Source organism: Ambystoma mexicanum, chromosome 4p (genome assembly GCF_040938575.1).
Source record: "Ambystoma mexicanum isolate Mex_15411 chromosome 4p, UKY_AmexF1_1, whole genome shotgun sequence".
Lineage (NCBI taxonomy): Eukaryota > Metazoa > Chordata > Amphibia > Caudata > Ambystomatidae > Ambystoma > Ambystoma mexicanum.
Window position 1 is genome coordinate 511,363,447 of NC_090927.1, and position 24,835 is coordinate 511,388,281.

The window sequence follows — 24,835 nt, forward strand, 5'->3', positions numbered from 1 at the left end:
TTTTTGGTCACAATGAAGTCTGCGATGTCTAGCGTGTGAGCGGGGACAGAGCGGGCGTTGATGAGCGCACCTTTGAGTTTGGCTTGGGTATTGGGGGTGTTGGCTGGGGGGACCTCTGCCTTTGAAGGGGCTGCTAGGGTAGAGGTATTATTCTTGATGGCATTAGCCGGATTGTCCCTATTGTCTGTGTTCACATGATGGGACCAGTGGTGACATCTGGTTGCTAGTCTTAGGTTACGAACTGAGGTGACGCATGGTTTGCTACGTAGCCTTGGGGTTGAACAGCTAGATAGGCCTGGCGATGAGGGTTCGTCTGCTGTAGGTTTAGGCCTATTGGTGTCAGGCAGGAATGATGTGATGCAGTGCCGTGGTGTAGAAAGTGTTCTTGAGGTGTAATGTAGGCGAGAGCCAAGCCTCGCATTCCTGATGCGTGTATGGCACGGTTGGATAGGGATGGGTTTGGAGGCGAAGTGTTGTAGCCACAGGGCTGGCTCATTGAGATATGGGTTTGGAGCTGTCGTATTGTAGGATAGGGGTGAGCGCAGTAGGGTGGTAGAAGTGGTGGTCGCCAGATTATGTTGTATAGCCATAGTGGGACCAGGTTGCGAGGTGGTTAAGGCCAAGATGGTGTACAGGGTGGTGTACAGTAAGTGAAGGGCAAAATGTGGCCGTGGCAGATAGACCGGCTTATATGTGGTCGGGGTACAATGCATTGCTGAAAATAGTGAAGCACAATGTACCATAAGGCACAATTACAATAAGGTCTGAAAGCGACCATAAGGCACTACACAATTACAATAAGGTCAGAAGGCGACCATAAGGCACAACGCAATTACAATAAAGGTCTGAAAGCGATCATAAGGCACGACACAATTACAATAAAGTCTGAAAGCGACCATAAGGCACAACACAATTACAATAAAGGTCTGAAAGCGACTAGTTATGAGGGTCAAGGAGGTCAGGTTTCAACACATGGTAGTTAGTATGGTTAGCTGGTACCATTAACTTCCCTTGCTTCGCTAGGATATCTGGCTAGAGTAGGATAGTGTAGATAGCAGGTGGCTAGTTGGTCAGGGTTTACCAAGTAAGATAGGGCATGATATTCAAGAATCACAGTGTGACATAGAATGCGTAGTCTGTAAGCGACCATAAGGCACAACACAATCAAAGTGGTCCGTTAGCGACCATGAGGCACAACATAATCAGAGTGGTTGGCACAACACAATCAAAGTGGTCCGTTAGCGACCATGAGGCACAACATAATCAGAGTGGTTGTTGGGCTCCTACGAGCGATTGCAGGCAAGGTATACCTAGTTTCGAAATTCAAAAATTTGGCTAAAATACATGTACAATCTGGGTATACCTAATCTCAGTGCACTAGGAATGCAGAGGGCTAGTGTGCAGCTGGGTGAAACATTGTATCAGCAGTAACATGGCGGTGTGCATAGGTAATACAGTGTTGGTACAAGTATTTACTAAGCAGGCTAAGTGCGCAGATAAGCGGTAGAGTCAATAGAGTGGCAGAGATCAATATAGAACAGCGTAGGTTTTAGTAGTCTATGCACTGTTCATTGTTATGGTTTGCAGCTTTGTGCGTTAGTTTTGTGTAGAGCACTCTGGAGGGTGTGCTTACCTGGGGCTGAGTGGAGGGCAGAGTACTGGGCCCCAGGCTCCTTTGGCTCCGGACAGGCTCAAGACAGGGCTGCCTTGTTGGGCAGCCTTTGTGGGTGTGCCGGCGTTCGCCTGCCGGCGGGCGTGATTGACTGATATTCAATCAGCGAGCCAATCACGTTGATTGCAGCCTGCAGAGGGCTGCAGCATCACAGGTGGGCTTTCGAGGCGGCCATGATGAAGCGGCGGCTGCCTCGTGGAAGGCAATGGCGTCTGGGCGAATGTGGCGGCGTTTGGCAAGCAGTGCCACGCTGTACCCAGAAAGGAGGATTTACTGCAGCTCACGTGCAATTATGGAGCGCAGTGCTGGGCTCGAATCCAATTTTGGTGGCGAGGGTCCAAGATGGTGCGGCGATCCCTGCAATACGGCGTTGCATCCCAAAGCCTCCCTTGGAGAGGGGGGGCAACTGCTCCTGCAGTGATGAGGCCCTGGGCTAGTCCATTATCTGCAATCCAGTTCTGAATAAGGATGTAAACGGCATTGACGGTTTCAGTGTCCCTGATGTAACAGCCCGAAAGGGGAATGAGATACTAAGTATAACCAGCCTAATTGGTGTAACATGCACCCTTTGCGTCCAGAAGATCATACTTAGGCTTGGTAAAAATGTTATCTAATGCGGGAGACCAGCATGAGCCCTGAGTGACTCTGCAAGTCACCCAACATCATCTGCTTTGTCGTCGTCATAAAAGACTGCCAACCTTATCTGTCAAGAATGATCTGACCCAGCTGGCTGCTGCTTGGGTGAACAAGGCAGAGCGGCCAACTCTCAAAATCAGAATATCCTGATCGACCAGGTCGAAAGCAGCAGGCAGATCTACAAGCATTAGGAGAGCAGGGCCTTCCATCTCTAGAGCTTCCATCATATTGGCTTTCAGATTGAATAGGGACGACTTTGCTATATGCCCTTTGAAAGCCAGACTGCCTCTGGCCCAGAAAGTTGTTTGGCCAGAAATCTTGAACTGCATGTAGGCTGCCCGATCCAGGATTTTCAGAAGGAACGGGATGCCGTTGATTGACCTATAATTCGAAGGGACATTAGGGTCGAGCCATTTTTTTTTTTTTTAATAGCAGAGAGATCCAGGTTTGCTTGATACAGGATGGCACAACACCTTTGCTGAAGGACATATTTACGAATTTCATGATCAAGGGAACCAGTTGGGCAGCATAAGATTTGACTACAGCATGGTAAACATCCCCTTTGCAGTTGGTAGGTGTCAGCTGGAATAGCATGTTATACATTTCTGGTTCTTTGACCAGGTTAAATTCAAAACTGGGACTATCACCCCCAGGCGCAGGATATTGCAGGATACCATTTAGGCTACCCAAAGCCACCCTATTGTAGTATTGTTTTGAATTGTCCTGATATCAATCATTGTGTCCTGAATAAATGCACACCAACCTTTGTCCTTATTTACCATTGAGCGTGATGGAAGAGGGTCTTCTAGCTCCTTCAGGATCCTAAAGAGCTCTTTGGCATCTGGATTCGCATTTTTAATCCTTTGATCATATGAACATTTTCTTGCCTCAATAGTGGGCAATTTATGTTCCTTCGCTGCACAAGTGTACTTCAACTTAAGCCTACTTTCCACCGAATTAGTGTTTCTCCACAACTCAAAAGCCTTGCGCTTGGCAACTTTAAGCTCTTGTATTGCAGCTGAGTACCAGCTGTTGGTGTTCAGTTTCTTGATCCAAAGTGTTTCAACAGGGGCCACTATATTCGCAGCTTTAAGAAGCATATTTTGATACGCTTCTGCCTGGTTGCTAGCTGAAACCTAGTTAGCCAAGTTGTTAAGCGTGACCTCCAAATGAGGGGCCATCACTGCAGCAGAGTGCCTATGAGTATTTCTTGACGTGATCCTAATCTTCTCGGATTTAAGTTTGTGGTATTGAGAGATACAAGTGAGATTTAAGTGGGCCAACATATGGTCGGACCAGGGACAGGGACCAACGTCTAAGGTATTGATGTCAACATTGTGACTTCCAATCCATGGTTCTCCCCTTGACATGCATTGGCATAGTCACCTGATGAAAATGCCCAAATTGGACAGTGTTGATTCAACCATCCCTGCCATAGAGTCGGCGCCATCAGAGTCCAAAGTTACGGTCACCCAAGACAACCACTTTAGATGACTGTTTTAACAGTGGCGATAGCATTTCACAAAATTGGATGGGTAAGTCTGGCATGGCTGTTCGGGACATGTAAATGAGAATGACATTAATGGAAGAATTAGAAATTTGGCATACAGGATGTCGCCGCCAGTCGGCCCTTGCATGACAACTTGGTGAAACTGGAGAGGCTATAAGGCGACACCCCCCAGTCCAATGCCCGACCAGTGGTGCAGTCAACGGTCAGCACATTGCAGCCTGGTGGAAGAGCAAGTGAAAGAGCTAGTCCCCCAGAGGCATGGACCCAGGTTTCAGTTATAGTACATATTTCAATGTTATTGTATAGCAGATGGTTGGCCATCTCTGTGGCGTGCCTGATCAAAGAATGGGTGTTAATTAACAGACACCAGAGGGTCCTAACAGGGCTCTCAGCATTCATGCAAGCATACTCTGTCTGGTATACATGTAGAAATGGGAGTGTGCAGATCTTTAATCTACCATCTGACTTAAGATTTCTTGCCCAACTACAGTGAGAACAGGTGGAACATTGGCCAGCGAAGTTGTGTCATGTGAGAAACATGAGGGTATTCTTCCAAGCAAAACTCGAGAATCCCTTATTCAGGTGGCCTGGGAAGGGCCGATGCTCTCAGACCCCAACCTTAGGGGCGGACGAGCGAGAGAGGATCACCTGGATGCGGGAGCCCGGGTTTGTGCTCAGGGGAATACCCCAGGTGAGATGTGGTATTAGGGGGAAAAAGGAGAGGAGGATGAGATCCCCAAGACCTTTGTTGGTTGCACTACAGATGCCTCCCTTCCTCCCATTGAATCTTTCTTGCCAGACACCATCGTCCCCCTGCATACAACCAATCCCCTAGGATCTCAAACCTCGTTACGCCCAGAAATGATCTCTCCCAGAATTCCTGTTTTCCTATGTCCTACCCAAATACTCCCGGTCATTCTTTTCCACTTCCTTCTGGTTATTTTCCGAACTCCCTGTCAGCATTGACCAAACACTACGGTTCCCATAATCCCCCCTATTCATTTCACAAACCCTACCAAACTTACCCTTCCAAATTCACCTACCCCCCAAGAGAAAGAAAATAATTCCCCCTTCTTAGAACACCTCCCCATCCTTCCGTGTAGAATACTAAGAATCTCTACTCCCTTCTGCCCCCTTTTCCAACACCACTAACACTAAAGCAGTTTACCTGGAATGTCCCAACACAAGGGTCAGGCAAAGTCAGGCAATTGACCAGAAATACACACACCTGATGGCCCGTTCCCTTCCCCATAAGGATAAAAGGTGGAGCACGAGAACACAAGAAGAGCAAGACCGACTACACGACAAGGGAGCTAACTCGGCATGGCAGTGCAAGAGGAGAGACGGTGCGAACCGAGAGGGTGACCAGGAGAGAAGCGACCTTGCTCTTTCCAAGCCAGGCCCGTAAAACCTCCACGGAAGGAATCGTAAGACCGTAAACAATAGCCAACGTGTGTTGCAGCAGATGTACATGGGGGCCCTCCTCTGCTGATTACCAAGCTGGGGAGAAACGCTTGCCACTGTGGTACCGGCCTTGACTCCAGAGACAAGTAAAGCCAAGCGGTTCATCACAGCTGGTGAGTCGAGGGGAGAGCCAATAAGAAACAGAACTGTGTTGAACAAAAGAAGCAAATGGCTAATTGAAGAAAGTACAAAAAACTGTTAATACAAGAAGGGAAAACTAGCTGCAGAGAAGTCAAGCACCAGATGGGTGCTCACTTGGGAAACTCTGGCCGATTACCTTATTGTTAAAACTACCGTTACCAGAAGGCCTTGGGAAATGCGAGAAAGGTGTCAGTGGTCATACAGGAGTCTAGTAAAATCCTCTGTACAGTCGAAAGTCTTTGACCGGTAAGTATTTGTGAAGCTAAGGGAAGTGAATCCTGCATCATAAGAATTGTTCAAGAAATTGTGTGATTGGCAAAGTTGCCAAGAGTGAACCCGATGGCGGGATACCAATGAAAAGGGGGCAAAGCCTAAGTCCCGATAAACAGTGTGTTGACAAGAGTGAACCCAGCAGAGGGATGTCCACAGTGAATTGTTTAAAAAGACATTAAGATTCGTGAACGTTACAGAACCCGATGGAGGGAGGCTGATCTTTGAGAAGCGTCTGAGTACAATCGGGAAAGAACTTTTATTTATGATTCTGAGCTCATCAGGTGTCATGATGCCTACCTCCAAGGAGCCAGGTCCGACCCAGCAACCCCAGAGGCAGGCATCATTTCCCCCAGGGTAGTGCCAGCGGGCCCAAGCTGGGGCCCTTTGGACGCAGTCCTGGCGCCTTAGGCGCCAGGCTCATGTTGGACCCCTGTCCTGGCGCCTTAGGCGCCAGGCTCATAAAGCTAGACATGTGTTCAAGTGTTTTAATGTGCACTTACCTGATGCAGACCATGCTGCCACATCCAGGCCCTCTTGAGGCCTGAATGGAACTACTTTACCTGTGGGTTTACTTTCCACCCGGGTGTGGTCGGGGAAGGATACATACCTGATCGGAGGAAGGATACACACTTGGAACTTCTTCCAAAGCTATTTAAACCACACCCGATCAGCAACTCACGCTTCGCGTTGTTCTGCTCCTCGCAGCTGGACGCTCACCGTGTCAGCTCCTGCATCTGGACCTCAGCCACGCCTGTCAGTATCCTGGGTCACCTGCAAAGGGAGACAAAAGACCTTACCTGCCAAATCAGCACCACAGAGACATCACACCGACGATCCTGAAAAGGAAGGCATCATTTTAAAAGCATTTCGCTACGATCGCTGCAGCGCTGCATTTCACTCACCTTTCCTGGACGCCACCATCTTCAGCAGCGATCATCCGGATCCACAGCCACTTCCCAGAACCTAGAGAGAAAGACAAGAACAAGGTGAGAGAAGGAAGGGAATAGGAAGAGCTCAGTTTCCTTCTAAGTCTTACCTGTTGGGTCATTCCCATTTCATTTCGGGTCTTGCCGCTTCCAGGCATCCGGACCCCGGCCCCTATGGGGGAAAAAAGACAAAGACACTGAATGAGCGAATGCAAAGACATTTCCCGAGCGCTCATCCAGAACTTACCTGTCATTTACTGGAACTGCACGTATCACTTCGGGTCGGCGCCATATCTCCGGCATTCTGAACCCCGGCCCCTAAGGGGAAAAAGACAATGAACATTATTAAGCTTGGACTTTTGAACTTGCAACAGAACTTTTACAGAGCCTTACCTGAATAGTCAAGCTTACCTGAACTCCCATAATCCCCAATCCAGTGAAGTAACTGGGTTTCAACGCGCCCCTGCATCAGAAGCAGGATGGAGAGCTCATCCTTCCTGACCCTAAGGTGAGACTTCATGGGGAATCGTGGAAGGGTATCGTGGAGGGTTGGAAGAGAGTGGGAGGCTTGAGCATAACTCAGTCAGTAGGTAATACTCCCTTTTCACGCACAGGGGAATATTCCTGCGAGCCGGAGAAGCCAGAGTAGAGGGGCCCTTCCTGTCCATCTTCAGAGTCCTGCGCTTCACCATTGAAGAAGCATCAGCACTCGAAGCCAGACCTGCGCCTCCGTGGGAATCAGGTGAGCGTTACATCAGGCCCTCGGAAGCAAGGAACTTAACTACCGAAGGTCATGCTATTACCGAGAACTTTGTGTATCTGAGCCTGGAAGAGGAGGATCCAGTGGTGAAGGTCATCACCTAACATATATGTGGAAAGGAACTTTTTGTTTATTTCTTTTTGGATACATCAGGTCCTCGGAGGCAAGACTTTTTGTAGAAAAGAGACCATCACGAAGGCCCTGATTGCTGACAGTGGATCTGTTAACTTGTGCTGGGAAAGTTTGAGCGCGTGCTGTGCTCTGGAATCCCACTTTGTCCTGTGCTCAAAACGTGGGAAGGGAGAACTCCGGCTACCACATCCTGACTTATGATTTACATAGACTTCTTTCTTATGAACATTATCCCTCACTTTGTATTTAGCATAAGGATTGGCAATTGGTTTTTCTTAGTATAGGCCCTTTTATTTGACAAGACCCCACCATGACTGCCTTATTTTATTTGATGATCGTAGCTTGCTCCCATCTTAGATTTAGGTTTAGATTAGGCGTTTTTCCAACCTGTATATACAGTTTAATAAACACACTTGAACTGTGATCACTTGTCTGTCTTTACTATTGCCACCATGAGTTCCTGAGAGTCAGAGGAAGGACAAATATCCACATTACTAGTCTTATCAGAAGTAGGCGGACATAAAACCTAGTTTCATACTATTTGTGATTTCCGGGACCTATAATCTCATGAGATTGGTAGTTTTCTTTCGTGACCGGCAGTATGGCACTAGTATTTTCCAGGGAAGAGACATGCCCTTTAGGGTCATGCATAGAGGACGGAATGTCCAGTTATGCTGCAGAAGTACCTTTCAAAATGAGCCGAGTCACATCACTATAGTGACTATAACATCTGCTTTACTAGCACAAGGCAATGCTGACATTTGTAGATACATTATCGTGGGGTGCCAGAGCCATTGCCATTGCCTGATAACGCTTCAAAATAGCAGCCGAACTACTAGGTCTATTGCTAAAACCTTTTCCTATAAACTGCATACTGTGTTTTAAGTGTAAAATCAAAGAAGATACATGGCAATGAAAATAATACCAATAACAAAGACGGTATGAAAAGGAGCAAGAGACTTTCTCTGAGAAGTACCAAAGATACTGGCGTCCCTCCACGAACTGGCTCTAAAGTGCCAGCACAAACGCACCTGAAATGATATTACGCAGGGCAAGTGCAGATGGATCTTGTAGTTCCTATCAAAAACTGATAGGCAGATAATAGGAAGCAAGCTGCCTACACCCAACAAATGCAATCCTTAGCTGTTAAAGGCACAACGACGAAATAAATATCATTCTCCAGCATTGGATCTTTCATGGATTCACATGCTTAGAATATTCCCCGTCGTCAGGCTGGGAATCCTCGGTAAGTTATATAGACATTTTCCATAGGAAAAAATTCAGATACTTTTGTGTCCTATCCACGTCGTTTTGGGCCGCGCACGCCGGCGCCACTAGGACGTAGGGGTATATATAGCTCCGCCCCCGCGGCGCCCTCCAGATTTCAACCGTATTCCAAAGTGGTGGGATTACCTCGCGTATCTACTATTTGGTTAGGCTGTTCTTCTGCGACTGTTTATTCTTTTCAAGAGAATGTCTGGAAAAGCGTTGTTTCGTCCGTGTTCTACGTGCGGCCTTAAGGTGTACGAGGGGGATGGTCATATGGACTGCATTTACTGCCTTCATCCTCACCACACGGCGGACACTTGTGAAATCTGTCAGGGTTTCGCCCAGAAAACCCTCAAAGATCGAAAAAGACGCCTGAAGGATTGGCTCAACGACGGAGCGGGTGCGTACCCGGCATCGGAGGTGGGCTCCATGGCCTCAAAAAGTAAGTCGGAACCCCCGACTAAGAAGGCACGTGCTTCCGAGAAACGAACATCGGAGTCGGCCGAAAGACGACCCTCGGAGAAACATTCGAAAGCCTCCATCTTCACACAAGGCTCCGTCTTCTTCCTCCTCATCTAAAAAGGAGAGAAAAAAATCATCTAAATCCTCCTCAGGAGACCGTCATAAGTCTACCTTGAGTCGAGAGGCCGCGCCCAGTAAGTCGGCCCCAAAAGCGGCGGGAACACCTCAAGGCCCTGCGCCATTGGCTTCGCCGACGGCCCGCTCGTCGACGCCTGTCATCGGCGGCTCCTCCTGCATGTCAGACTGCGGCAGTAGGAAACATATCGTCGACGGTGGTCCCGTCGATGGGATGGCAGCCGGAGGTCTTCGATCCCGTCCCGCCGGAGGCCCTGCTTCAACCAGAGGCGACTTTCTCCATCTTGTCGGCTTACGAGGAACGCGACACGGCTGCGCGCCCAACCGATCTGGGTCTGCAACCGACCAGCGCAATTTCGCTCTTGGGTGTGGGTTCCATCCTTACTACCTCGTCACTACTGAGCCCCCAGGCGGTTCTGTCCTTGGAGGTGCTAAATACGCTGCAGAAACTGTTAAGTGTTTGGACACACAAATACCCCAGCCTGGGGCCCCGACACGGATACAGTCTATGCCATTCGTCGACGAGCCGGGCCAGGCTCCTCGCTCGGCGACCAAGGTTACGGCCGCTTCCCACGCGCCGAAAGATTGTCCTACCCTGCAAGAAGGAGAACTACAGGACTCTGACCGTGAGGGATCAGGTTCAGACATCTCACTATCCCCCTCAAGGGACCCAACTTGGGACTCTGAAGCAGAGGTGGAAGCTCCGAGAAGTCCGGCACATCCATCGCCGCCTGACGTGGGTGCATTCCATGCCATGATGAGTAAGGTGTGTTCGGAGTTTGGCCTAGTTCCTGAAGAGGAGAAAAAGGATCGTTTTCTTTTTGATCATATGGGCAAGAGAAGGAAATCCATATTCGCCATCCCGATCTTGGATCATGTCTGGCAAGAGGCCCTGAAGACCATGCGGCACCTGTTCTCTGAACCGGCAGTGAAAGGTTGTTGGGAGTCTATTCCGGAGCCTTGAACTTCCTGACGTCTCAACCTTCGCCGGAGTCGGTGGTATCGGCGGCGGCGGCAAGAAAGGTCAGGTCTCAACATAAATGCTCGACCCCTCCAGACAACGAGGCCAGGAGACAGGACGCTTTTGGCAAGAAGGTGCTGTCCGTCGGCGCGACTACGGTAAAAGCAGCCAACTCCTTTGCGATTATGTCTAGGTATGACAGGGAAATGTGGCACCGACTGGCTCCTATCTTGGAGCATTTGCCCGAGGAGAATAGAAAGTCCGCAATATTTCTAGTGCGGGAAGGAGAGGAGGCCTCCAACCATGCTATAAATATTGCTGTCGACCTAGCCGAGTCCGGTTTTAAGCAAATCAATAATGGCGTAGTTCTATGTAGACAAGCCTGGCTCAAGTGCACTACGTTCAGACCGGAGGTGCAATATAAAGTCTTGGATATGCCGTGTGAAGGGGAACAACTGTTCGGTGAAAAAGTTGATGAAGCCTTGAAGGGCATGAAAGAGGATACCGACACGGCACGGTCACTCGGAGCCCTGCAGAGTGGTAGGAATTTTCGTTCCTTTCAGAGGGGCCCTCTGGTAAATTCCGATTTGGGTCATCTAGAGACCGAAGTTTCAGCAGACCCTCCTACTCGTCCCAAGGCTACAGGCGTGCGGGCCAATCCTCACGTAGAGGAAGAGATACCAAACCTCCAGACGACGAGTGCCTACCCTTCGTCGACGAAAGATAAACAAACCAAGAACCAACAATGACATGCTTCAGGGCCTCCTGGGGAGGGAGTGTCTCGTCACATCGACGAGTGGGAGCGCATAACAGACCGATGGGTTTTAGACACGCTTCATCTGGGCCACTCTCTACAGTTCAAGGGCAAGCCACCACACATTCCACCGGTGTTCTCGGCCCAGCCCCACCTTCAAGTACTGCTACAGGAGGTGGAGCTTATGCTGCAGAAAGGGGCAATAGAACTGGTCCCGGTGGCAGAAAAAGGACGGAGTGTACTCCCGGTACTTTGTCGTCAAGAAACCAAATGGAAAATGGCGTCCCATTCTGGATCTACGAGCGCTCAACAAACTACTCAAGAATTTAAAATTCAAAATGCTGACGCTTCTGGAGGTGATCCGATCGATACAACCCGGAGATTATTTGTCGTCACTAGACCTTCAGGACGCATACTTCCATATCCCGATGCGTCGACGGCACAAAAGATTTCTGCGGTTCGTCGTCGGACGAACCCACTATCAGTTCAAGGTCCTCCCGTTCGGCCTAAAAACGTCCCTCAGGACGTTCACCAAATGTCTGGCTCCAATAGCAGCCTGGCTCAGAAAGGAAAGTCACCATGTGTACCCTTATTTAGACGATTGGCTAGTGAGGGGACTGTCTCCAGAAAGAGCACAAGAAAGCCTAGATGCCACCCTGGCTCTCCTGCAACGTTTGGGCTTCGCAGTGAACTTCGACAAGTCCTCGTTAATGCCTTCAAGGACCTTGGTCTTTTTGGGAGCAGAGTTCCACACACAGTCGGGACTGGTGAAGCCATCCCTCGAAAGGATTCACAGACTGCAACAAAAGGCATCGGAATGGGAGATCGACACCAAAGTGTCAGTACGAAGGTACATGTCCCTGCTGGGGACCATGTCGTCCTGCATACCCTTGATAAACAACTGTCGCCTCTTCATGAGGCCTCTTCAAGAATTCTTGGCGGATCGATGGACACAGACTCGAGGACGCTGGTCGCACAAGTTGACTATCAACGGCCAGCTCGTGCAGGCGCTTCAATGGTGGAGAATCTCCATACACCTAACGAAGGGAATGCCCTTACTGGAGCCTGCGTTCCAGAAGACAGTGGTTATGGATGCTTCTCTAACTGGGTGGGGAGCTCATCTGGACTCCTTACAGGTTCAGAGTCGTCGGTCATCGGAAGAGTCCTCCCTCCACATCAACCTGCTAGAGTTGAGGGCGGTGCGTTGGGCCCTGAAATCCTTTCTGCCACAGATAAAAGGCTCAGTGGTGAGAATTATGACAGACAACACGACAACCATGTTTTATCTACGGAAGCAGGGAGGAACTCTCTCCAGGAGCCTGTCGACGGAAGCCCAGGAGATCTGGCATTGGGCCCTGCAACACGACATACATCTGTTGGCGTTCCACTTACCAGGAGTAAAAAATGTGCAAGCAGACACTCTCAGCAGAGAGATGAATTGTCTACGCGAATGGGAACTGAACGATCAGCAAGTGCACCGGATCTTCGCGGAATGGGGTCATCCGGCCCTCGATCTCTTTGCGACAAGAGACAACAAGAAATGCTCCCAGTACGCGAGCAGGTGGCCAAAACTAGACTCGCTAGGGGACGCGTTATCCTTCCCGTGGACGGGCAAGTTTCTGTATGCCTTCCGCCCCCATTCCCTCTCATCCGTCGGACTCTGCAATGGATCCACAGATATCCTTGTCGGGTGATCCTGGTGGCCCCGTATTGGGCCAGACAAGTGTGGTTCTCTGATCTACTTCACCTCTCAGTGGCAGAACCAATGAGGTTCCAGAAGATCCCCAACCTTCTGTCTCAGGAGAAAGGGACCGTTTGGCATCACGACCCAGACAGCCTCAGTCTGACGGCCTGGCTCCTGATTTCGCCAAGTTTGGCGCGTTACCGATTCCAGCGGATTGCACTCATATTTTGCAAGCCGCAAGTGCACCTTCCACGAACGCTTCATACACATACAAATGGAAAAGGTTCTGCATATGGTGCGCAGGTCAACCAGGTCTGGTCCCGCGGGCGATCACACAGGAACAACTCCTACCATACTTGCTGCTCCTGGCAAATAACGGGTTATCTGTTTCATCCATAAAGGTGCATCTACCTGCCATCTCGAGATTTATTCGGAAGAGGCATTCCACTCCACTCCACTGTTCAGTGACCGCCTAGTTCAACACTTCCTTAAAGGGTTGTTTAGAACGTTTCCTCCCAAGAAGTTTCCTCCGATCTGGAGTCTGAACTTGGTCCTGGCAGCCCTGATGAAACCCCCCTTTGAACCAATGTCATCGACATCATTAAAATTCTTGTCTTGGAAATTGGCTTTCCTGGTGGCCATTACTTCTGCTTGTCGCCTGTCGTAAATACAAGCTCTAGTGATCGACCCTCCGTATTTGTGGTTTTTCAGTAATAAAGTAGTGCTAGCCACTAACCCGCATCATACCTAAAGTGCCTTCCGTGTTCCATAAACATGCTGCTATAGTGTTGCCTACATTCTTTCCAACACCGTCTTCAGTAGCAGAGAAGACTCTCCATACATTGGACGTGAAAAGAGCTTTGAAATTTTACCTCCATTGCACTCAAAGCTTCAGAGACATGAGACAACTCTTCGTAGCTTATGGCCCTGCGGGTAGGGGGAAAGCGATTTCAAAACAAGGACTATCCAGATGGGTGTCTTCGGCCATTTCTTATTGTCATTCTAAGTCCGGAAAGCTGCTAGAAAAGCGTCCAAGGGCCCATTCGACGAGATCTACATCGTCGTTGACGGCTTTGTGGTCCGGAATTCCGCTGGGGGACATCTGCCAGGCGGCTTCCTGGTCGGTACCACACACGTTTACCCGGCATTACTGTCTCGCACAGCAACATGCTGAAGATACACAGATGGGGCGGGCAGTACTACGTCATATGTTCCAATAAGGTAAGCCCCAAGTGGGTTGCATCCTTCGGCAACTATGCTTTTAAAGTGTCGTGTCTTTTACAGTTAACATGCTATAATGTAATGTGTTGCCATAGTAAGTGAGCACTGTGCTTGGTGTGATGTTGGCTTGCATACACACCTCCAATGTTGGGGGGGATACTGCTATACAATCTATTCTAAGCATGTGAATCCATGAAAGATCCAATGCTGGAGAAGGGAATGGTTTCTTACCTGTAACTCCATTTCTCCAGCATTGGTATCTTTCATGGATTCACATGTGCCCGCCGGCCTCCCCTGAGCATGCAAACCAGAGATCCCCCCCCTTACTACTTTGGGTGCTGAAATCTGAGGGAGCCGCGAGGGCGGAGCTATATATACCCCTACGTCCTAGTGGCGCCAGGCGTGCGCGGCCCAAAACGACGTGGATAGGACACAAGTGTCTGAATCTTTTCCTATGGAAAATGTCTATATAACTTACTGAGGATTCCCAGCCTGACGACGGGGAATATTCTAAGCATGTGAATCCATGAAAGATACCAATGTTGGAGAAATGGAGTTACAGGTAAGAAACTATTCCCTAACCAAAGTCTCAAATAATGCAAAAATGAACACAAATGCACTCTATACTAGCTGGCTACCACTTTTATTCCAAAATGGGTTATACAAAATGCTGTTGAGCAGCAAACCAACTAGGGCCCCTGGATCAGATTTGGTTTCACTTGTCCTCGCTAAAGCTCATAGCATATCAGCACCTATTCTTTTTAAGATGTTCAGTGCAATAGTAAATGACGGGATGTACCAGACGCCTGTCGCTCAGCACTTTATCGTCCAAATTCCTAGGAAAGGCCTAAAGGTGATAGACCTGCCAGTTACACACTGATCTTCTTGTGAGAGAATTCCTTTGGAAAGGTTATCCTGTCCCAAATCCAGCATTGGGTAGATCACTCGATTCCTCCATGTGGTACATGCCTGCTTCAGATCTGGTACAGTTACCATTGGAAACCTTTAAGACTAATGTGATTTGTGGCACGTTTTTTGTACACTGAGGTCATAAAGTATACTCTTTATATAAGTCAAATTCAGATTTTAGATCTACAAAAGTACGGTTTCTTCAAAAGTCCAAATTACCCCGCTTCTTTGCGAGATTGGTCTGAACAGTGTTGCTGAGCTTGACCACCGCTCTTCTGTGTCATGATGTGGTCCAGGCCAGAATGTGCCCTTTCTCTGGATATTCTAAAGGATGGGATTGGCTTAAGTAGTGCTAGTCAAACCTTGGCTTAAGTATCATCAGCCTTGTTGAATTATGGGAAAATCTAACCATTATATGCCAGCAGTAGGATTGGAAACTGACTGTTAGCTTAACGCTGGTGAGAAGAGGAATCGCTCCTTAAACCGTTTATGCGCATGAAGAATAAACAAGAATGATTTATTCCCTACTAACATTTTAATTGTACGTAGAGTTCTGGTTGGGAATCTGTCCCCTTACTCGTTATAGAAAGGTGGCATTACTCTATTTGCCATTGCATTAGACCGATATGGGCACAATCTTTGCATCACTTATGGTTCCGCCTGATTTGCAGAAGATGAGGAGAAAGTCCCTTCTGCCTGTAAGGAATTTCAATGCATCGACCTGCATAAAAGCTGTTTCCTTGTGTATGCAACATATGCATGTGTTTATATCACAGTGCCACTGCACCTATAGTGAACCTGGAAGAACTGTAAAAGAATTATACAGCTTTCTTTGAATATTATATTCGAGGTGGGAAGCTTTAGTTGAAATAATTTAAAATCTTTAACTTATTGCATCCTACATTGTATGATTGGCATGTAAAATGAAATACCCATATTTAGGTAGTCGTAGCTGTAGGGTTAGCATTGTAATCTCATTCTACCCATCTTTTTGATGGGAATTGCATTATGTATTTTGGTCAGACTATGTGAGAAACATTAATTGGAAAGTGTGTCAGTTGAGAAAGACTAACTGTTTTTTTGTTTATAGAATTATGTGAAGGCGATGCGACTGTTCGTTGGGGAACCAGTTTGGACTCCGTATAATCGTCCAGCTGACCATTTTGAAGCCCGTGAAAAATATGTGCTCAGTCTCACACAACTAGGATAACTATCCTATAAGAAGATTCCCCAGTCAAATTTCAGGCTCCTATTTCCTGTTTATTCTTTCCAAAAGATAAATGCGGAGTCTCGTTTTTGATTTTATAATCTGCTTTTAGTCCGCTGCTAAGAAACCAGAACTATGTTTCAACAGACTTTTTATGCTCCATCTTTCGAAGCAAAAAGAACATCTGATTTTGTTTTAACCACAAACCTGGAAGCCTTATGATGAAGTGGTACACTTTTAAGGACTGGATCAAGCACTTTGTTCTTGAAAATGGTTTCTTGTGAGGCGGAAATGGATTACTGCTCTCTAAAGATGCCTGAGCATATATGCCTCTACCACTATTATGTCCTATTTTGTTAGAAAATGTGGTTTCAATCCTTGTGCAGTATTCCTTCAACTTAAAAATCAAATATGGCCTGTATTTTAAAATGTGCATACAAAATTCTGTGCTGGGATGTTTGTCCATAAGGGTAGAGGAAATAAACCACTTCTGCGAAAAAAAAAATAATTTTTGTATTTTTTTGTATTCTTCTTGTTGGGAATCTATCTATATATATATATATATATATATATATATATATATATATATATTCACTAACAAAAAACGTTGTTAAAGGGACGTTATGGTTACAGGTAAAACCGAAAAAGCCCAAAATGTACCAGTTATGGTAAGCTAAGCAACCATAACTCGGGCCACCAGTGTGCACTGCAAGGACTAACCCCCACGACATCAAAGATGCCATAACAAATCTCATTGATGACATCACATGTGTGGCTGCCTCTTTTTGTTCACTGACATAACTAGGACAGGTGCTTTTCTTCACTAAAAGTCAGAACCAACAATTCAAAAGGTTCTATCTTTGTGTACGACACCCTTCGCATATGTTCTTGTACTACCTTCCTTAGGGTTCACTCACATATGATACATATAGGGGGAGAAGAAAAAGTAAAACGCAGCAATACTTTCTGTGCATGAAGATAATCGGTTATTTTATGAGCAGTCTCTGGTAATACTGCCCCTTTTTTGCTTACTGTAATTTCCCTGTATATGCTCATATTTGTATGCACTGTGATGTCTTTGTTTTCTGTGCAGTAGTGCAATGATGTAGTTAAGGCAATGGTAGCTACTTCTTACATGTTTCACAGTACCCGAAACTCTTAAACAAAAGCATTCATGATTTCACTATGTAACATGGGAAGATTTAAGATTACACTTCTATGGGACATGGTGCAGACAATGGCTACGTGTCCACATGATACGATATGATCGTTTATTTATATAGCCCCTATACACAATGTGTTTCAAAGCGCTTCAAGGCAAGGGAGGGAACAAGGGAAAATACAACCACATTCTTGCAGGCCATGAACAGTAAGGATGTGAAATTAACTATCGTACTCGGCCTGATGACATTTCAGATAGTGCAAGAGCTGGTTCATGTACTGCAAAGAAGTCTGTAATACAATGGTGTGTGTGCATAGCGATGCATTGCGCAAAGAACTACTTATCTCATGATAGTTCTTCCAATGATCTTTGATAGTTTTCTGACACCATTACAACCCTGTGGAGGCTTTCCATGAAAAGTAAATGCACATGTGATGTCATCAATGGGATTTGTGACGGCATCTTTGGTGTCATGGGTGTTAGTCCTTGCAGGGCACACTAGTGGTCTGAGTTATGGTTGCTTAGTTTCAGGGGATTTTCAGTTTTACCTGTAACCATAACGTCCCTGTAACAACGTTTTTCCATTGAATTTCATAGGTTTTTGCTAGTGCAACTGAACCATAGTGTCCCTTTTACAAAGTTTTGTTTAGTGAATTTCATAGGTTTTTACTAGGGCACTGTAGCCAGCATAGTGTTTTCAGTAAAGGTGATGGTTTTTTAGTAGCCTAGCTTAACCATAACGTCCCTTTTTTAACGTGTTTTCACAGTGTACGGACTGGAAAGTACCAAGACCAGAATGTCACTACAACGTACTAAGCACACTGAAGGTTTGTCTACTAACTGCATAGGTGCTGCAGTAAACAATAGTAGAGGAGCATAATGTCTCATGAATTACAGAGCAATGGCAAGCACCTTAGTGTGACTGGAAGAAAATTCCCATAATGACGCAATGACTTACACTACTAACCCCATTGGTACGCGCAGTACTGTGAAGCATACATTATGTAATATATATTGCTATATGTACAGCAAACACATTTTCTTTTCTGTGAGAACATATTGGAAAGGAAAGCAAAGCAGCACAAGCGACAACCCTTCCACAACAGCATACGGCCATAGCAAAGGAAAGAAACTGTGTATAGCAAAAAGGACAGGCTGGAAGCCAAAGTGGAAAAATTGGTGAACAATTGTGCCGGCTGAAAGGTTGCTTGCAAGGGTGTATTGACAAAATGAAACGGGTGTAGCAGACCTGCATGTGTACCCTTTCCCCATGTCGAAGGGTGCCATCCCCTCAAAATCTGTGTGATGGGAGATACTAAGGTGATACCTCAATGTCTTCCCCTCCTCACAACCAGCTTGAGGAAATCCCCAATTCCGCACAATAAGTATCCACTTATGCTACCCCTTCCTAATGGTGTGTATGAATGTGTACAAGTAAATGTTAATAAGTGAAAGGTTGTTGCGTGTATATGTAGTATGTTTTTTTTTGTTGATGTTGAAATGCTGTTCTCTTTCAGCGGCACAGTCCTCGTTGGAATTACCGCAATTAAGGAAAAGGTAGGTGTTCTAAGGACACCGCAAGTGCCCTCCCTAGCCACAATGACAATGGAGGCATCTGTACGACACCAGCACGCTATGCGTGTTGTCCTCCACCTATGATGACATGTGGGAGGGGACATTTGGCCGTTGTGCAAGTACACGCAGGTGTATCTGTTCCTCTGTGTCCTGGTAACACTGCCACTCTGCAGCATATGCGAATGAACGTTAATTTGGTCGCAGAGCCCACCCACGGCCTACAGGTACCTATACAGATAGACATCCCACCTCCTATACCTTATAAACAGCCAGCGTCTCCCAAAATGCTCTGCACACGTATGGCAGCCTATTATTCAGTATGGATATGGCAACGGTATGCACATGGGCCCAACCTATTAGGCCCAAAACACGTCCTGCGGACAACAGTTCAAAAGGAGAGCAGTGGCGACGTCACCATGCCACCGCACCCACGCTATGCGTGGTCCCTTATTTCGGTGACGCGATCCAGACCCATGGACTGGGGCAAAGTACAGTGTTGAGGTACGTATGGAGTGTTTTCCGGAAAGTACACACTTACAAACATACCACAATGGGCCATTGTACATGTATGTAGGTTTTTGAACAATGTAGGCCTGTTTTCCGGGTGCAAGTTCTCCATAGCAGCCCTACAAAAGGCCACACCCCAGAGCTGCTCCGCAATCTGTTTGCAGCTTTTCAGAACACAGTAGCAGGCCACATAGGTTTGGTGTGTAAGTGATGTTGGACCAAATGGGCTGTGCTAAATTGCGTTTGCAAGTAATTGCAACCATATCAGTCCGGCTCAGTGTGCACAGTAATGTACAAAATTAAGAACGGCCCTTCCTGTTAACCACACCTGCAGGTGTGATAGTCCCCGCTGTCCCAGTGTCATGGGTAGCAAGCTGAAACAGGGAGTGTGTGCACGTGCAAGGGCCGTGCCCCAATAAAGCAGAAACATTCCTTCTTCCCTTTGTACTGTCTGCTTTTCAGCACGCTGTCATTGCATACTGTTAAAGTTTCACACCCATCCACCAATAACATTGAAGAGCTCCCCATGTAACAGTTCTGTACAACAGTCCTCTGTGTACACACCACACCCAGAAATGTTATTGCGCAATCCGTTTGCCTCCACAGTCCCATTTCCATTACCGCCATACTGAACAACTGCATGTCCACAACTGATGGTGTCATTGTTGCAGAAGAACATCCCACGAACGGACAAAAAAAGTAAAAACATGCTTCTGTTGATGAGACCCCTTCCGACCTCTAGCTGGCGACAGCAATCATTGGAATAGGTGCATAGTAATCTTGGTGGTTTACATGAGGAAAGCACCTTGACAGCAATATCAAGCTGGGTAGGGAATTGGGTCTTCCATTGTAGATGTATAAAGGTTTTTTTTTTTCACGTGATTGTGAGCAACTTTTTAGTTTTTTCTCTTTTTATATGCATTTTTGTTTGCCTCTCCTCACATTTCTAACACATTCTGGTCGATGCTTCTTGCGCAGTGTAAAAGAAAACAGCATTGCCAATGGCGCTCAAATAAATGCCATTTCAGGACAATAAAGAACATCACAGTGGAAAAGCTTGCACCTCTTAATACCATCCTCCATTCCTTACCAGACACCACTGACCCCGCTTCTCTAATAGACGTATGTAACAAGACCATGTCCAACGCTTTAGACATAATCGCCCCTCTAAAAATGAGAAAAGGTAAGCCTAGTGCTCACTTTAATTCCTGGTTCACTCCGCGCCTCAAGTCCTTGAGAGCAGAAAAAAGAAAATGTGAAGTCACCTGGAGACACTTGCCTAATGACGAAAATAAATCCAGCCTCACCAACTTCTCAGCCCTCTATAAGAAAGAAATTATACTTAACAAGCAGGAAACCTATGATAACAGGATTCTTCAAGCAAACTTGAGCACAAAGGAACACTTTGTTGAGGGAATGGGGGCTTTTAGCTCTTTTAGGATTCCAGACAACTGCCTGAAGGACAGCTTTGTTGTTCCACTATACAGAATGCCTTATCTAACAAAATCACCCTGCTTCAAAATAAAATAGCTGAGAAAAAAGCCAACATATCTAACTCAGACACACCGGCTAACGCACCCTTGTACACCAATAAACCATCGCACCGCTTCAGCTTCTGTAGAATTTCCATCACTGAAGTGGAGAAAATCATCCTATTCCCTAAAACCTTCTAATTGTCAGGGAGTTAAGTGCCCATCACAAATTATCAAAGATGCAGCAAGAGACCTTGGACCTTTCATAACTAAGTTAATTAATGCCTCTTTTTCATCTGCCACTATCCCTAGCAATTTAAAGGAGTCATGGGTCCTTTCCCTTCTCAAAAAACAATCACTAGATCCATCCATACCCACCAATTGCTGGCCCATCACGACAATGCCATTTCTACTTAACTTCTAGAATGGGTGGGGTGGCCTATCTCCAGATCCAGGAGTACTTGGGGTCCAATCAGCTGTTGGGAATCCGCCAATCCGGCTTCAGACCCCAACACGGTACTGATTGATTTCAAATCACAGATCAACAAACTGAGGGGCGGGGGAACACAGCCTTGCTACTTCTCGAGTCTGGTGGACCACAAAGTACTATGCAACCACCTGCACTCAGCTGCTCACTTTTCACAGGATGCTATAGCATAGATACAATGCTTTCTGAATAATAGGACCATGAGTCTTCTCGCCATTTGCGGCGGCAGGCGCCATTCCGATCACGTGGTGTGCCACAGAGGTCCTGCGTCTCACGGACATTGTACAACATATTTACTAAGCCCTTATTTGATGATCTGGACTGTCTGGGTGTAACCTACACTAACTATGCAGATGACACCCAGATCCTCATACCACTTACTGGAGATTATGACAAGGATCTGGCCTTAGTAAATGAAATCTATCTCATCATGCAGGCATGGATGGGTGCCCACGTTCTATGCCTGAATGGTGACAAAACTGAGCTCCTCATCCTCGTACCGGCATTTAACATCAACAAACTCGGCCCCAATTACCTATCCTTTAACATAGATGGCAACCTTATTAAAGTTGCAAAAGGGGTAAAAACTCTAGGATTTCAACTAGACTCCACCCTCACCTTTGCTAAATAGATCAGTGCTATGGCCTCGGCCTCCACACACACCTGCAAGCTCATTGGAGCAGGCAAGACCTTTCTATCCAAAGATAGCATCACTATTCTGGGCCGAGCCCCAATTTTGTCCAAGCTGGACTATTGCCACTCATTGTACTTGGGCGCCAGTAAACAGATTAACAAAATTAAAATGCTCCAGAATAATGCTCTAAGAACAGCACAGGGCATTGCTGGAAGAGAGCTTATCTCGGAGGTAAGGAGACAGAACAAATGACTGTCCATCAGTGACAAAATCCTACTTAAAACGGTCTCATTAACACACACATGCCTTAACAATGCTGCTCGTCGCTACCTCGTGGAGAGAATCAACAGAAAATCCTCTAACCGACCTACTACGACTGCCTAATGGCACCCAGATTTAAACTAACTAAAGCTGGAGGGAGCAGCTTCCCGGTCAAAGCTGCGCAGTTATGGAACTCCCTCTCCCACCCCCTGAGTGCGGATCAAACCTTCCTCAACTTCAGACACAATGCTATCAAATGGCTCAGAGCAGATGACCACTAACTTACAGTAGTGCCTGGTCCTTTCTTGACTTGTTTCATAGCTTCTCCCTAGATCTAACTGTACATGGCATCTGCCAATCCTCAAAATGTGTTGTACATTAATTCTGTAAATTATGTAATTGATAACCGCTTGTTCTACACTGCATGTATATATCTAGTATTCGGTTCCTATTTGTATTTCACCTATGAACTGTTGTACCTGCCTGTCATTGTTGTTGTAACATGTGTAACCCTAAGTTGAATGTATTAATGTATCCGCCTGTACTCCACTGTATGCTGCACCCTGATACCTCTGGGTCTGGTGCGGATTACAAATGAATAAACAAACATTTCTCCGGAACCACTGCATGTTTTGCGACCTCATTATCTCATATTGGGTGGAGAACATGCCATAGGTCTGCATAAATCCACACATGCCTCTGTTTATAACGCACCTTCTGACCTCTGGCTGGGGACAAATTACACCGGCATGGGCCCATACTCCTCTTGGTGTTATACATGTGAAAACGACCTTGGCAGTAGGAAAAATATGCATGACTGCGTTCAGCAACCTCTTCAGGAGACAGATTAAACGTCCACATGACATGTAACCCAAATGTAGACTTCCATAGTGCACCACAACAAAGTCTATGTTCGTGACGGAGGCCACATATCTGCAAAGGCAAACCATCCCATCGAAACTGCAGTCACCCAGACAGCCCCAGAAAGCGTCCACGTCTTCCAACCCGAAATTACCAGCAACGCCTCTTTGCACACAACACCTGTGCAGATGGCGCACAAAGGTATCACCGATGATAAGCACAATGTCTCTCCATCTCGACCAACCTCACGACACAGTATTGGGAAGAAATGGTACCGCCCCTTCCGGTCAACCACCTAATTGCCTATTCCCACAATTCCATTTCCATGGCCACCATGCTCATAATGGCAGAATGTGGCATGCGCGCTTTCCCATCTACAGTGAGGGCCATGGCCCAGTAAAGCAGACACAATACTTCTTCCCTTTGCACTGGCATTTTTGCAGCGCTCCCTCATTCAAACACACATGCAGCAATCACATACAAAACCTCTGCATTGCACACTGTCATTTCTGTACAGCACTCCATATTTACCGTTAAGCACTTGGGGTGCACGTTCCATTTGATTCCAAAGCCCCTCCACCAGAAACTTCTGCTAAAGAATGCACAATTGCAGCATCCACAAAGATCCTGAGATGCACCCACGCACCCTTGGCCATGCACACAACAGTGCAGCCCTTGCCCACTCCCACCACAACACAATGATCAATGCATGCAACCATGTGGGCAGCTAACATTATGCACAAACGTAAGATACGTAGCAGCACTTCTACCCGAATCTCCCACACATTAAAACACCCATTTATGAAAACGTGTTACAATTAGCAGAATCCACAACCCTACCACAGCCTGCACCACCCCTACCCACTGCCATTCATAAGTATTGTGTCACTGCCAACCTAAGCACAACATCTTCACAACAGTGGGCCTACTTCAATAAATCTTCACACAGCACAGTAACTAAGCCCATATAAGCTGCACTTCAACCATATCCTCTTCCATACTCACATTATATAAACACTTCACCCTGTGGCCACACTGCACAACTTCTCACTGCAACATCTCCTGCCTTACACAAAATAATGTAGCATGTTGCAACTATCACCACAACCATGGAATGCACAATACACTCTTTTCAACACACTTGTGCTGCTGTAGCACATCTACAATGTGCTCCACACCTATTCTCCAAAGATTATCACCCTGTGCCTGATGCACTGTCAAACCGGCATTGCTGTAGTGGGTGTGCTTCCTGCACACATTTCCCGCACCGTAATGCAATCATGCATGTCAGCATGTCACCAATGACCACTATGCACATAAGCACCACTGGCACGAGCACTCCTACCCAAACTCTGCACCACAAAGGAGCTATCAGGCACCCCTACGCACTTTCATTCACATACTATGGTATTACCCACTTCCACTCAAAGTATTGTCACTACCAACCTAACCACAAAATGTTCACAACATTGCCCCTACTCCAAGCAATCTGCACACTATCCAAGCACATATAACCTACATTTCAACCATACCCTCCTCCATACTGACAGTACGCAAACACTGCACCCAGTGCCCACACTGCGTGACATTTCACTGCACCATCTCCAACCACACATGAAAAACTTTACCATGTTCTAACAGTGACCTCAACCTGCGAAACCAAACATACACGCATGGCAGCTCACTTCTGCTGCTCTATTGCGTCTAAAATGTGCTCCACAACCATTCTGTAAAGTCACCACCCTCTAACTAATGCAGTG

At 46.8% G+C, this 24,835-nt stretch overlaps 1 protein-coding gene across 1 annotated transcript in view; it reads left to right on the forward strand.

The window, feature by feature from the left end:
- Window positions 1-16,624, forward strand: part of ADI1 (acireductone dioxygenase 1) — a 290,833-nt gene extending 274,209 nt beyond the window's left edge. The window contains exon 4 of the mRNA XM_069606030.1: window positions 16,000-16,624. Within this exon, the coding sequence (XP_069462131.1) occupies window positions 16,000-16,119 (120 nt within the window). The 3' untranslated portion in view covers window positions 16,120-16,624. The remainder of the gene's footprint in view (window positions 1-15,999) is intronic.
- Window positions 16,625-24,835: the final 8,211 nt, after the last annotated feature.